General features: G+C 34.6%; 1 protein-coding gene across 4 annotated transcripts; it reads left to right on the top strand.

Moving 5' to 3' along the window:
• The first annotated feature begins 2,582 nt into the window (after nucleotides 1-2,582).
• LOC111284862 (1-phosphatidylinositol-3-phosphate 5-kinase FAB1A-like) lies at nucleotides 2,583-14,660 on the top strand. 4 transcript variants are annotated; one of them, XM_089763078.1, is made up of 14 exons: nucleotides 2,583-2,695; nucleotides 3,144-3,248; nucleotides 3,497-4,204; nucleotides 4,532-5,269; nucleotides 5,985-6,138; nucleotides 6,298-6,642; nucleotides 7,984-8,898; nucleotides 8,984-9,315; nucleotides 10,292-10,415; nucleotides 10,502-10,672; nucleotides 10,867-12,396; nucleotides 12,961-13,227; nucleotides 13,617-13,977; nucleotides 14,260-14,660. In XM_089763078.1, exons 3-13 carry the CDS (start codon nucleotides 3,588-3,590, stop codon nucleotides 13,941-13,943), a joined length of 5,520 nt encoding a protein of 1,839 aa, XP_089619204.1. In that variant the 5' UTR covers nucleotides 2,583-2,695; nucleotides 3,144-3,248; nucleotides 3,497-3,587; the 3' UTR covers nucleotides 13,944-13,977; nucleotides 14,260-14,660. The 4 variants fall into 4 exon arrangements, with proteins under 4 accessions (XP_089619204.1, XP_022729656.2, XP_089619205.1 ...); XM_089763079.1 differs by lacking the exon at nucleotides 2,583-2,695 and adding an exon at nucleotides 2,723-2,884; XM_022873921.2 differs by lacking the exon at nucleotides 14,260-14,660 and having other exon boundaries at nucleotides 13,617-14,118.
• Nucleotides 14,661-14,725: the final 65 nt, after the last annotated feature.

The raw sequence follows: 14,725 nt of genomic DNA, 5'->3' as shown, positions 1-14,725 counted from the left end.
CAGAGAAAAAAAAGTAATAGTATATTTTGAAGAAATAAAAAGTTATTTTATACGTATCTATACATTTTAAAGATAAATAATAATAGACAAAATTATTTAATATAAATAATTTTTTATAATTATTGTTTTTAACGTGAAATATGTATTAAATCAAATATTTAGATATTTAATTTTAATAAGCTTTAAATATTTTAAGATTGAGAAATAAAAATATTTTAAACCAAAGATTCACGATCTTATATATATATGAAGAGGGATCCAATTATATTAATATAAGAGTTACACATTTTTTATCATTTGAACAAAATGACTAAGGGTAAATGTAATGAATTTAATTTTTATTTAAAGATTAAAAATATGTAACTTTTATACTAGTATAAGTGAATTCTCTTATATGTATATATATATTATATTTTATATTATATTTGGATAAATATTAATAAATGAAAGAAAATGAAAATTAAGTTTTTTAAAATAATGATACATATAACTCTTGAATAATTAAAATTAATAAAGGATGGGAAAATAATTTTATCAACTATTATTTAGAAAAACAGTGAAAAAGAAATGAAATGATTAATTATAATAATTTTTTTCAATTATAACATTTTCATTATTTGTAATTTTAGAGTATTCCTGAATCATGATATGTTTATTATATTATTTGATTTCATAATTATTGTTATATTAATAGTTTTTAATTAAGTGAAACATAAATATGTTTTACAAATATGCATTAATAGATTTTAAACTAATCTAACATCTCATAAACTCAAAAAATAAATCTATTATATTCAATTATTCATCAAAATTAAATCACAAATAAATTATAAAAAAATTTATATTAAAAAAAAATCTGAAACTTAATTAAAAAAATATATGACTTTGAAAAAATTATATGATGATTATGATCTGCTTAGATTTTTTTATTAGATTTTTAATATTAATAAAAATATTGATATAATAGTATTTTTATAAAAAAAAAATGTTTCAACTTGCCTTTCTCTAACTTTTTCATCAAATTGGGTATTAAAAAAATTAAGTTTACAAAAAAAACTAAAAATTATTTGGTTTTCACATTTTTTTTAATTAAAAATTTATCCAAACAAATGAATATGAGTTTTATTTTCTTTACATTCATTTATTTTATTTTATTTTCTTTTATCTCCTCTCAATTCAAACATATCCTAAAATATTTTTGAAATCTAAATAATAAATTTTTGTAATGTACGACATACTGTTTTTCTTATATGTATCACATGTTGGTTTTTTTTTTTTTAATTCTTTGTTTTTATAGGATTTTAAAAATTTTTTACTGACTTTTATAAATATTTTTAAAAAGTTTTCTTAAGGTGGAATGCAATCTACAAAGTTTTTTTTTTTTTTTTACCATTTTTTTTCCTTTTTAAAATCAATCAAAATTTTACTCTTGGCAGAGTTTAACCTAGGTGCCACTTTTTTTTTTTTTTAATTTTAAAAACTTGTTTGTTATCGTTTTTTATTTTTGTTTTTACCTTATTTTAGTTTTTTTAATAGTTAATATATATGTATTTATTTACTTTTTAAGGTGATCCCTACTTTATACAAATTTTTTTTCCGTTTTAAAAAAATTATAAATATTTTTTGAAGATTTAAAATTTTTTTATATAGAACTTATTTCATATCAAGGTATACATCGTGTTTTTTTTTTTTTTCTCTTTTTATTACTTTTTATATATTTAATAAACATTTAAAATATTTTAAAAAATTTGTGTGACCATTTATTTTTTATATTTTTATTTTTAATTAGATAAATTTTATAATAAAATATGTCAATCGGTAGAAATATCAAAATAAATTGTATTCAACTAGTTTCAATTAATTCTGATATAAAAGAAATGATTTTTGTTAAAATTAAAATCGAGTTATGATGAATTGAATTTAAAAAAAAAGGGAGACCGAGGAACCATGTTTAGGATGTTTTGTTTCATCAATTTTGACATATATATAATTTTTTTTTATTAATTTTATTATATATTATATTAATAAAATTTTATTAGATAACTTAATTTATAAAATTGACATTTTAAGTTGAATGTGGTGTTAACAGTTAACGTGGAGCCCTCTAACAACTTTTTTTTTTAATTGTTTGTTTTTATACTTTTCACTTTTTTGTTTTTGATTTTTTTAATTAAATAAATTTATAAGTTAGAATAGGCCAAATTAAATATTTACGTGTTACTTTCAATTTTTTTTTATCTTCTGTTTTTTTTTTAATTAGAAAAATTTTATAATAAAAATTAATAAATAAAAATGATAAAATAAAAAATATTTTGACCTGTGACAATACATGGATATCATGCTAGTATTTATACAAAATAGAAATGAAAAGACAAATAATATTGAAAGGCATCCCTCAATATTTTGTTGATCGAAAAAATAAGTAAAATTATTTATATAAAAGAAAAAGACGTAAAATTATCATCACACAGCACACAAACGTGACGCGTTTCAAATAAAAAGAAAAGGTCCGTTGTCTTTTACACAAGAAAAAAAAAATCCGAAATAGATAGAAAAGGAAAAAAATAAAGGAAAAACAAGCTAACAAACAAACGAGAACGACACAACAAAAAGCACAGACTTCACAGGAAAACAAAAAAACGCGAAACAGGAAACCGAAAATAAAAAAAAAAAGTTAATCGAAGAAAATAAGAAGGTAGAACTCTTTCTTTTATAAAAAAATAGTAAAAAAATTCGTAGTCTTGTTTTTAATTTTTCCTTTTTTCTTTTTGGAAAATTAAATCGTGTATATTTGATTTCATCGTTGTCGTCAAATTTGCCACAAAATTAAGTCTGGCGGTTAACGGCTTTTGATTTCGATTCTTCTCTGTTCAGCAGTTTCAATGTAATTTTTATTGTTATGTTATACAAGTAGAAATTTGACGTGTTAATTGAGTTTTAATCAATTAAATATGGAATTCAGTTTTCTTGATGAGATTTTCCATTGCTAGAGGATCCAAATGAACTTTTATTCCGATTAAATTGTCTTTTCTTCTCTTTTGTTAATCGGTCTCAATGAGAATTATCTGATTAATTTAATTTTTTAGGGTTTATCGGTATGAGTTAATTAATTTTTGATTTTCGTGGTTCATTGGATCGTGCAGTGAGGAGAAGTTACCTCTTTAACTGAAGAAGAAGAAAAGGAAGAGGAAGAAGAGATTGGAATTTAGGGCTTTTGGATAGTGGAATTTGAGGTGCCAGTATTCCAGGTAATTTTAATTTTCTTATTATTTTCTTTTGAAAATATTTTATTAATGTTATGCTTTTCATGTAATTGTAAATTAGTTGCTCAAATATGTTAAATTTATTTTTATTAGTAAAGTCAATTCCAATCTAAGTTTTCCCTCCATTTTCGATTAATAGAATTTCTTTTCGGTTTGGATTCATAAGTTTCAGAGTAGTGGTTTTGTTGGAACTTCATTTTTTTTTTAATTTGTTGTGATTTTAATATGGCCAGGGTTTTGGAAGTGTTGAATTTTTGTGGCTGTGGTTGTGAGAGCAGCAAATGAATGAATCATGATGACTGCGATCAGGTGGGATAGTTGTCGATGGGCACCCCTGACAACAAACTATCTGACTTTGTTGACATAGTTAAGTCGTGGATCCCTAGGAGGAGTGAACCACTGAATGTGTCCAGGGATTTTTGGATGCCCGATCAGAGTTGTATGGTATGCTACGAGTGTGACTCCCAATTTACAGTATTTAATCGTAGGCATCATTGTCGACTTTGTGGCCGGGTTTTCTGTGCCAAATGTACGGCAAACTCGGTTCCTGCCCCCTCTGATAAGCCAAGAGCTAGTCGGGAAGATTGGGAACGGATTAGGGTATGCAATTACTGCTTCAAGCAATGGGAGCAGGGGATAGCAGCTGTTGATAATGGGACCAAAGCACCTTCTCCTGGTCTCAGTCCATCACCATCTGCAACAAGCTTGGCCAGTACCAGGTCTTGCTGCACCTGTAATAGTAGTAGCAGCACTGTTGGTTCTACTCCGTATCCAACTGGACCTTACCACCGTGTGAATTATAATTCTGGTCTTAGTCCTTGTGAATCTGTCCAGATGAATGCACCTGCTGAAAAAAACAATGAGATATCTGGGATGAGCACAAATCCCAGTTCTGCCGTAGTAGATTCTTCTTCAAACCATTTTGGCTTTTGTGGTAACAGGTACCTTCCCCCTTGCTAACTTTTTTTTGAGTGAGCAGAAAGTGTTTTTACCTAACTCTCTCTGGAATTTCACATGCCTTTGCATTTTTTTCAATGCTTGTTGAGAGGGGGGAGGGGTTAGGATTTGAGCAATGCATCTTTCATGATTAACTGTATCTAGATGAGCCATTACTTCTTTACTCAATGTTTTTGTGTTGCCTTTTCAATTCATGTTCAAATTACACAGCCTGACTTGATTGGAATACATAATCTCAAGTTCTTGTGCTTTTGTTTTATGATTTTGAGCGACTGATCAATACTTATTACTTTCTTAACTGTTGGTTCCAGGAGTGATGATGAAGATGATGATTATGGTCTATTTCGTTCAGATTCAGAATCAAGGCATTATGCTCACGATGAAGAGTATTATGGTGCAATCAATATTGATGAAATTGACCATGTTTATGGATCAGATAAAGTGCATCCTGACGGAGAAAACTTCAATGCAAAATCTTTGAGTGGTTCCCCATTAGCTGAGAATTTCGATGCACAAAGTGTGGATGGAATCAAGAAATTTCAAGAAGTAAATGAGCGAGAGAATGCTGACGAGGGTGAAGCCCCAGCTTATGATGTGGATGGTACAGATGCTGAGCCTGTGGATTTTGAGAACAATGGGCTACTCTGGCTCCCTCCAGAGCCTGAGGATGAAGAAGACGAAAGAGAAGCTGCTTTATTTGACGATGATGATGATGATGAGGGTGCTACAGGGGAGTGGGGATATTTACGCTCTTCACATAGTTTTGGCAATCGGGAGTGCCGTGGTAGGGATAAGACCAGTGAGGAGCACAGGAAGGTAATGAAAAATGTGGTGGAAGGGCATTTTAGAGCTTTGGTATCGCAGTTTTTGCAGGTTGAAAACCTCCCTGTAGGGGACAAGGATGATGGAGAGAGTTGGTTGGATATAATCACATCTTTGTCATGGGAAGCTGCAACACTTCTGAAGCCAGATACAAGCAAGGGAGGAGGAATGGATCCTGGAGGATATGTGAAAGTTAAATGTCTAGCTTCCGGGTGCCGCAATGAAAGGTAATCTCACTGAACTCAATTTGAAAATTTATTAATTGTTATGCGAAAAGAATGCAACTTCACCTGTTTTTATTGAGCACCTTTATAATAGTTCATAATTCTTAGCATGTGGCAGCTAGCAGACCAATCATACAAATGACTTTTTCTTGTTCGTAATCAATTCGATTATTGATTTCAAGACAGTTAACTGTGTTTCATGTCATGAGCATTTGACTTGTTAGGTCTTGAAAATATTTAGTTGTTGCATTGTTTGATATACTTCCGTATATATATAATTTCCATGTAAAGGTTGGCAATTCCCAATATATCAAATGGTTCATATTCTTTATCCTCCTCTTGGTGGCACTGATTGCAATTCTTTGAATTAATTGTGCATGAACATATGCCTAAAATTCTTTCCGCAATCACGTCCTTTTACATATCTGATCAGCTATCACTTGTGAATTTCCTTCATATTTGTGGCTAAGTATTCAGAATGGTTTTGCAGTGATTCTTAATGTTCATCTGAGGCAACTGGGAGAGAATAATTTGAAGAGATTGTTGACTTCTTTTGGGTGGTAGTTATATATTGGTCTTAATAGAAAAGAACGTTCAATTAATAATTAATGCAAATGTGCTGCCAAAAGAAGGCTTTGTCGGTTCTGTAGTTATTCTATCTACCATTTAATTATGCTGATGGGATTCTGATTTCTTTTTCAATGTTTGTTTTTTCTAGTGCTGTGGTTAAAGGAGTTATTTGTAAGAAAAATGTGGCTCATCGGCGAATGACATCAAAAATAGATAAACCTCGTTTTCTAATACTTGGAGGAGCTTTGGAATATCAGCGTGTTTCTAACCACTTGTCAAGTTTTGATACGTTGTTGCAACAGGTTTGTATTTTTAACTGTTTCCTTCTATTTTGGTTTGTTTAACTGGCCTAGGTTCCTAATAAGGGTCAGAGCCAGGATACATTCCTTTGATTCCCACCTTCTAGAACATGAAGCAGTTAATGGTAATATTTGTTTTTAAGAGGTTACCCACCTTTTCAGGAAATGGACCATTTGAAGATGGCAGTTGCCAAAATTGATGCACATCATCCTAATGTTCTTTTGGTGGAGAAATCTGTGTCCCGGTATGCTCAAGAGTACCTTCTTGCCAATGACATATCACTTGTTCTCAATATTAAGATGCCACTCTTAGAGCGTATAGCCCGCTGCACTGGTGCTGAAATAGTTCCATCCATTGATCATCTATCATCACCGAAGTTGGGTTATTGCGATGAGTTCCATGTGGAGAAATTTCTTGAGGAGCATGGAAGTGCTGGGCAAGGTGGGAAGAAATTGAAGAAGACTCTAATGTTTTTTGAGGGTTGCCCAAAGCCTTTGGGTTATACTGTAAGTCCTTTCAGTGTACATGGCACTCATATCCATGGCTTAGTGCTGAGATACAAAATCTGTTTATAGTTTGGAAAATCTCTCCAGTATAACTTGCTGATCATAACAACATTTTAGTTATCAAAACTTTTGCATGAAATGTAGGTTTATTATTTATATGTTTTACTTATGTTTATCTTTCATTTTATTTATGTTTTTTTGCTGTAATTGAAGATGCATTTGTTTCGCAAAGATGAGAACATGTTATAAACAGTCTTAAAGACACCACATGCTCAGCAACATAAATACATGAGGAGAAACTCAAAAAAAAAAAAAAAGTCTAAAACAACCTTCTGCTAAACCTAAAAAGAGGGGTAAATAGACCAGGCTCTATGAAATTAATGAGCAATCATGGAAGTCTACTCAACATTCATTTACCATCTTTGACCTGAGTCCAGTATTTTAATCCTGTCTCTAAAGCGCATGTGAACATCTGCAATTCTTTTCATTAAAATTTCAAAGCAATCAGTTTGCACTTTGTTGAACACTTTTGTTCCTTTCCACCCTTATTATATGCACAGCTATAGCCAAAGTAATTCATACCTTCTATGGGGCTTTACAGTCATATTACTTTAAGATATATCTATCCAATTAACTACCATCTGCTAGCTTTAGATTTACCAAGTGATGTGGCTTTTTTGTAGAATACTTAGCCAAATCCACCTGGAGTAACCACAAATAGAGAAAGCACCAATTTTGTGAGGCTTCATCTGACCATAACTTACATTTGTTCTCCACTATGATGCTTTTTATTCTCTGTGATCTCTTTAGTTTGCTTTCCACACTTCAAGGCAAGTGACAATTTTAGGGGGATAGCTTGCTTTTCCTCAAAAAATCTAGTAGCATGAAACGACTTTGTTATTTCTTCTTAACCATCTTCAGGTTCTGCTGATAGAGCAATTCCAACTCTGGCCATCCAGCATCTTTTGGATGGTCCTATATCTTGCAGGTGGAAGAACCCATCTGCCACCTTAATATGCCTTTTAATATTCACCTCCTCCAAACCATCTTCTGCAACTACATCAATTAGAGCATCACATGGCAGCAACAGCCCTCTTAGGTGCTCGTTGTCATGCATATTTTCTGGATTAAATTTGAAATATAATGTAGCAGAAACTATTGTGGCTGTTTGCAATCGGGTTGTTTGCAATCGGTTAGGATGGTAAGATGCGTAGGTGCAACTGCATAAAGCTCTGGCGGGTCACATCATGCCACTTATATACCCTTGTTAATCTTTCTAACATATTTTTCCAATGTAATAATGTTTGGTGCTAAGATGGTCCAATGCTTACTTTGTTTCAGATTTTACTCAAGGGTGCCAATGGAGATGAATTGAAAAAGGTGAAACATGTTGTCCAATATGGAGTTTTTGCAGCTTATCACTTGGCTCTTGAGACGTCATTTCTAGCTGACGAAGGTGCCACGCTTCTGGAGGTCCCTTTAAAGTCTCCTATAACTGTTGCCTTACCCGGTAAACCATCTAGTTTTGACAGGTCTATTTCCATCGTACCTGGTTTTACCATCCCATTGTCTGGGAAGCCCCTGGCTTCTCAATCTATAAATGAATTGCTGAAATCCAACAGAGTGGTTATCTCTGATAGACCATCATCTCCCAACATTGAGCCCCCTTGCAAATCTATAGGGGCCAGTTCATCTTGCTTGTCAAAAGGTCCTCAGGCTCTGACTACGTCCAAGGAATCTGCCTCAGACTCTGTTGAAGCTATTACTTCCTTGAATTCACTCTCTGCTTCAAGGGAGGGTATCTCTTCTTGTAACAATGTTCCCTCCTTAAATCATGCATTTGGCAAGATCTATGGAGTGGATCCTAAAGAATCTGTTCAGACCAAAATAACTTGCAGTGGGGCAACTCTAATGGGTGACCGGTTCATTTCTCGTTGTCAAAGATTATCAGAAGGACCAGAGCAAGGTGGTGGCAGTAATTATGCTGGTGGCAGTATGATGGCTGCAAATCATCTAGATGGTGCAGAGTTCACATCCTCAAAACGGGATCCCAGTAACAATAATGAAGATGCAGGGTCCTCAAAGGAAGAGTTTCCTCCATCACCTTCAGACCACCAGAGCATTTTGGTGTCATTATCAACACGTTGTGTGTGGAAGGACACTGTGTGTGAACTGTCCCATCTCTTTCGAATCAAATACTATGGGAGCTTTGATAAGCCTTTGGGGCGATTTTTACGAGATCATCTGTTTGATCAGGTAATTGTAATCGTTATTATTTCATGTAGAAAACATATCCTCCTTTTTGTTTCTCATTACTACAACTTAAGATTCTTCTTATTAGAGCTTCTGTTGTCGATCATGTGAGATGCCATCTGAGGCACATGTTCATTGTTATTATCATCGGCAAGGCAGCTTGACGATATCTGTTAAGAAACTACCAGATCTTCCCTTGCCAGGAGAGCGGGAAGGCAAGATTTGGATGTGGCATAGGTGCTTGCGATGCCCTCGGACCAATGGATTCCCTCCAGCCACTCGAAGAGTTGTAATGTCTGATGCTGCTTGGGGTTTATCCTTTGGGAAATTTTTGGAGCTGAGCTTTTCTAACCATGCAGCTGCTAGCAGAGTTGCAAGCTGCGGTCATTCCCTTCACAGAGATTGTCTTCGATTCTATGGGTAAGTTTTTACGTAAGAAGCATGAAGTATTAACTATTACATTTATTAAAGAATAAAGATTTGAATGGAGCAATCACTTGCGGAGATGGTACTTCTGGAAGATTGTTTTTTTATTCTGTTTAGTATGTTTATTTGATTTTTCTCTAGTCTATAGGATATCAATTTGCTTTCCCTGTGAACCATTGATTGAATGTTATTGCTATGTGTCATATTGGTGATTTTTGGTTAACATAATGATTAATTGATTATCAACAGTCATCCCTTCATAGATTGTATATGGTTTAGAGTACTGACTTATGAGTTGCCTGGGTCTTCAATACAAATACTTGCACCAGTACAGTGGTCATACATTGGACTTATTTCCAAAAAAAAGTCCATTTGACTTTTGAATTGGCCAATTGTGCTCTGTTTGGGAGTTTGGTACATAGATAGTCGGTTTAAGTCGGCTTCTGAAATTCATTACTCATCATTGGATTCAGCTAGGTAGCCAGGCTACATTCATATGCCCTTATTAGTTCTTGAGTCTTTTTTTTTTGTTTGAAATAAGTTCTTGAGTCTCTTTGTTGCTATTCTTACACAGTATAGTTTACCATCCTAAAAGAGTGATCAGGAAAATAAGATCATTATGTAGTTGAGCAGTAATAAGGGCATATACCTATGTACCCATATGTATGAGGTTTCCATGTCTAGGAACCACCTGAACTTTGCCAAGTGGTTTTTGCTCCAAGATAAAGTGCATGATTGTCTTGAAGTCCTATGATCGACTCCCAATCCAGCTACTCCCTTCTGGATAAGGAGGGTTATTGGCCATGAAGGGGATGGAAAGGGTAGGGTTAATTAGTGGTAAGGAATATAGATTGTAAAAAAGTGCAAAAGGTGTTTAGAAATGGTCATATAAAGCTTATCAGTTGCCTGTGTTATCCTCAGATTGAGTTGCCTGTGGTATCCTCTGATTGTACTGTTTTACCACATGCAGTTTTGGGAGAATGGTTGCTTGTTTTCAATATGCTTCCATCGATGTTCATTCTGTTTATCTTCCACCTTCAAAACTGGAATTTAATTATGATAATCAGGAGTGGATACAAAGTGAAGCAAACAAGGTTTGAATATCCTAAATCCTTGCTCCATTTCATAAAGCTATCTTGAATCAAATAACACCAACAAGATCATTAATACTGTTTTACAGGTGAGTAACAGGGCAGAATTCCTATTTAGCGAAGTGCATAATGCTCTTCAAAAGATTTCAGAGAAATTATTAGGTTCAGGGTCCCTAGATGGTGGCATAAAGGCACCTGAAAGAAGAATCTGTATCGAAGAACTGGAAACCATGCTGCAAAAGGATAGAAAAGGATTTCAGGTAGTTGGTTTGAAATTCATCATCTGCATCCTCCCCCCATCCCTAATGAGCAACAACTGCTGTCTGATTGTCCTAATTAATGCTTAAACCAACCTGTCCAGAAGTTTAACCCCATTGTTAAATTTGTTTTACTTTTATGCATAAAATCAGCCTGACATACTGTCTGGTTTCTAATCTGTTTACTGTGTCCTTAGGAATCTTTACAGGAAGTGCTTTTTAAGGAGGTGAAAGTTGGCCAACCTGTTATTGACATTCTTGAGATCAATAAATTACGGAGGCAAATGCTCTTTCTTTCTTATGTTTGGGACCAAAGGCTGATACATTCATATAGTTCAATTAACAATAATATACAGGAAGTTATGAGCAGTTCCATCCCAAAGCTTGGATTGAAGCCTGTAAGTTCTGTGGAGAACCTTGTAGGGATGAATGTGAGTCCCAAGCCAAGTAAAGTCCTTAGTAGTTGTGATTCAGCCGTAGTTGAGATCAAGGCTGATATAAGCATAAATCAAGGAGGCAAAATTGGTGAAATTAGCAAGCCAGGTGGAGATCACAAAGAAAAGGGCATGGATCAGGACTTTAATAACAGGAAGGAGGCTGAACCTTCTCTTTCTTCTAGTGCAATTACCGGTGAGAAATCTGATTCTTTGGAATCTGAAAAAGTTGTACGAAGGGCCCTGTCGGAGGGGGAATTCCCAATTATGGCAAATTTATCTGACACCCTTGAGGCAGCATGGACTGGCGAAAGTCACCCAGCTAGCATAGTTCCTAAGGAGAATGGTTACTCTGTTCCTGATTCAGTCATGGAGGATATGTCAACTGCGGTAAATTCGGATCTGGGTAATCATGCTAGTGATCATGGTGAAGTGGAAGTGGGTTGTTCTCCTCAGTCTGCTTTGCCTACTAAGGGACTTGAAAGTATGGAGAAGTCTATGAGCTGGGCAAGCATACCATTTCCAAATTTCTACGACTCATTTAGTAAGAATTCTTCATTCAATGCTCAAAAGCTCAGTATCAACGAGTATAATCCAGTCTATGTCTCATCGTTTAGGGATTTGGAAAGACAAAGTGGTGCCAGGCTGCTGCTTCCTATTGGTGTTAATGACACAGTAGTGCCTGTTTATGATGATGAGCCCACTAGTATTATAGCATATTCTCTTGTCTCATCAGATTATCATTCACTGATGTCTGAGTTGGAGAGACCAAAAGATGCTGTAGATTCTGCTGTTTCATCGTCACTTTTTGATTCAGTGAATCTGCTATCACTTAATTCTTTTAATGAGTTATCTTCTGATTCTTTCAGAAGTTTTGGATCTGGTGATGATGGTATCTTGTCGTTGTCTGGGTCACATAGCTCCCTGGTTTCTGACCCTCTCTTGTACACAAAGAATAGGCCTGCCAAAGTTTCTTTTACAGGTGATGGCACCCTTGGGAAGGTGAAGTTTTCCGTAACTTGTTATTATGCAAAGCGGTTTGAGAGCTTGAGGAGGACTTGCTGCCCTTCTGAGCTGGATTTTATACGGTCTCTCAGTCGTTGTAAGAAGTGGGGTGCCCAAGGTGGCAAGAGCAATGTCTTCTTTGCAAAAACTTTAGATGATCGATTTATCATCAAACAAGTTACAAAGACGGAACTAGAATCATTCATCAAGTTTGGACCAGCTTATTTCAATTATTTGTCTGATTCAAGAAGCCCAACTTGCCTGGCAAAGATTTTGGGCATATATCGGGTATTATTTACTAGTGTTACCCATGTAACCATATAGCTTAAATTGCTAACCTATATGAAGAGTAGTTGAATTTCGTGAGTGAAGTTTTAGCTGATAATTCTAGGCAAAAATTTCGTTTTAGTAGCCCAAGGCGTTGGTTATCTATTGCTTTTCCTGTCTTGTCAACTACGCTTTCCAATTCATTTTCAAAACACTCTTTGGTTAAATAATCTGGCAATTATTCCTTTTTTCTCAGTCTGCTAAAAGCACATATCACAATTTGATGTCTTATGGATATGGGTTTGTGTGTGTTCATCTCTTTATTGATTTAAATATGAACTCTAACTTTGGTTTAGATTTGTGTCCAAATATGCTGTGTTAACACATGATATACAGATGTTTAAAGCCTGAGAAATAAGCAGCCTATATGCAACTCGCTGAGAAGATTTTCAAGTTTTATTTGCTTCATCATGTTGTAGTTTTTACTGAATCCAAGTTCCAAACCTAAATTAGGCTTTTCTTATTTTTGTGATAAATTTACTATAATTTTTAATTAATATTTCTTGTGTTTTCATTTTCTTGAAGGTTTCATCAAAGCACCTTAAAGGAGGGAAGGAGTCAAAAATGGACATTTTGGTGATGGAAAATCTCTTCTTCAGGCGTAACGTTACAAGGATTTATGACCTTAAAGGATCTTCTCGATCAAGGTATAATCCTGATACAAGTGGCAGCAACAAAGTTCTTCTGGATCAGAATTGGATTGAAGCAATGCCGACTTCTCCAATTTTTGTTGGAAGCAAGGCGAAGCAGTTGTTGGGGAGGGCTGTCTGGAATGACACAAACTTTCTTGCTGTAAGTTTGAATTTACCTTCTGATTTTAATTTCACCGGGCATTCACATACTATTTTGAAGATTTTCTTTTTATTTTTATAAAAGAAATCTGAGCTGTGGTGGTGGTGCGGCATGTATATTGTGGTATCATACTGACCTGAGAGAAACAATAATGGGTAATGTGAGTTGGGTGTGGGCTGTCTGGCACAGTGTAGGATTGGGTTTTTCTCACTAGCATTGTATGTGCTATACAATTAAATAGTGATGGGCTCTTCATATTTCTGCTATGCATATAAGCTAATTGAATTGTTCTAATCGTTACATTTGCTTTCTGATCGAGTAGTCAGAGTTGAGTGCCTATTTCTTTCGCCTTATACTTTTCTAATAATTATATATACATTTTGGTGCAGTTAATTGATGTAATGGACTATTCATTACTGGTTGGTGTGGATGAGGAAAAGCATGAGCTTGTTATTGGAATAATTGATTTCGTGAGGCAATACACATGGGACAAGCATCTTGAAACTTGGGTGAAGACCTCGGGCATCCTTGGTGGGACTAAAAACACATCTCCGACTGTGATCTCGCCCCATCAGTACAAGAAACGATTCAGAAAAGCTATGACTACTTATTTTCTCATGGTGCCAGATCAGTGGTCTCCTCCACCAACTGCTCCTAGTGGGTCGCAGACAGACCTTTGTGAAGAAAATACTGAAGGTGGTAATTCTATTGAATGATAATGTGGATCCTTTTGCCTGTATATGTCATGATGTAAGTTCAATACCCCTTCTCTCTCTATTCCTTCTCTTCTTTTTAATTTCATTTTTTCCTATCTTTTTTTCTTCCATCCAATTACATTTGTTAAATGGCTGCCACATTTTATCATCATCAATATATGCAACTGTTAATTTATATTTTCGTTATAAGCAGGAAAAAGCTCTTTTTACATCCATAACTGTTCATCATTGGCTGTGGGTGTGTTTGTGTATCTTCCAATTCCCAAATTCATCACTTTAATGCATACTGTGTAATTTCTATTTTTCTCCTTTTAAGCTTCGTTTGGAAGCGCGGTGGGAAGGGGGAACGGCACCCAGCGCATGGGAGCTCCTTCCCACAAACGACCTCTTCATGGCATTCAGCTGGCGGTGGCAATGGCACCACTAATAAGCCTCTTCCAGGCATTCAGCTGAAGCATCGAAGTACCCAAAATGCAGAAGGGGCCTGATTTAAACACCTGAGTTGTTGTTGCATGGTGGGCTTTTAATTCGATCGGCGAAGCATATCCAAATCAAATCGTAGATTTTTCTCTTGGGCCACTAGCCACACAATTTATGGATTTCATTCACAACGTTGCTTTAGCGAATTGCTACCACATACTTTGGGCATATTCTTAATGATATTTACAAATTAATAGCATTTACAAACAAAAAAAGCTGGCTGCGTCAAAATAACAACTGTTGACCATCTAAATTACCTGCAGTAGCATGTATTCTATATTATACTCACAATCAACTGCATC

Source organism: Durio zibethinus, chromosome 6 (assembly GCF_047325235.1).
Source record: "Durio zibethinus cultivar Kanyao isolate XHJ-2024 chromosome 6, ASM4732523v1, whole genome shotgun sequence".
In the NCBI taxonomy this organism is placed as follows: Eukaryota; Viridiplantae; Streptophyta; class Magnoliopsida; order Malvales; family Malvaceae; genus Durio; species Durio zibethinus.
Note: the sequence above shows the minus strand (reverse complement) of the source record. Positions and strands in the feature narration are given on the sequence as shown.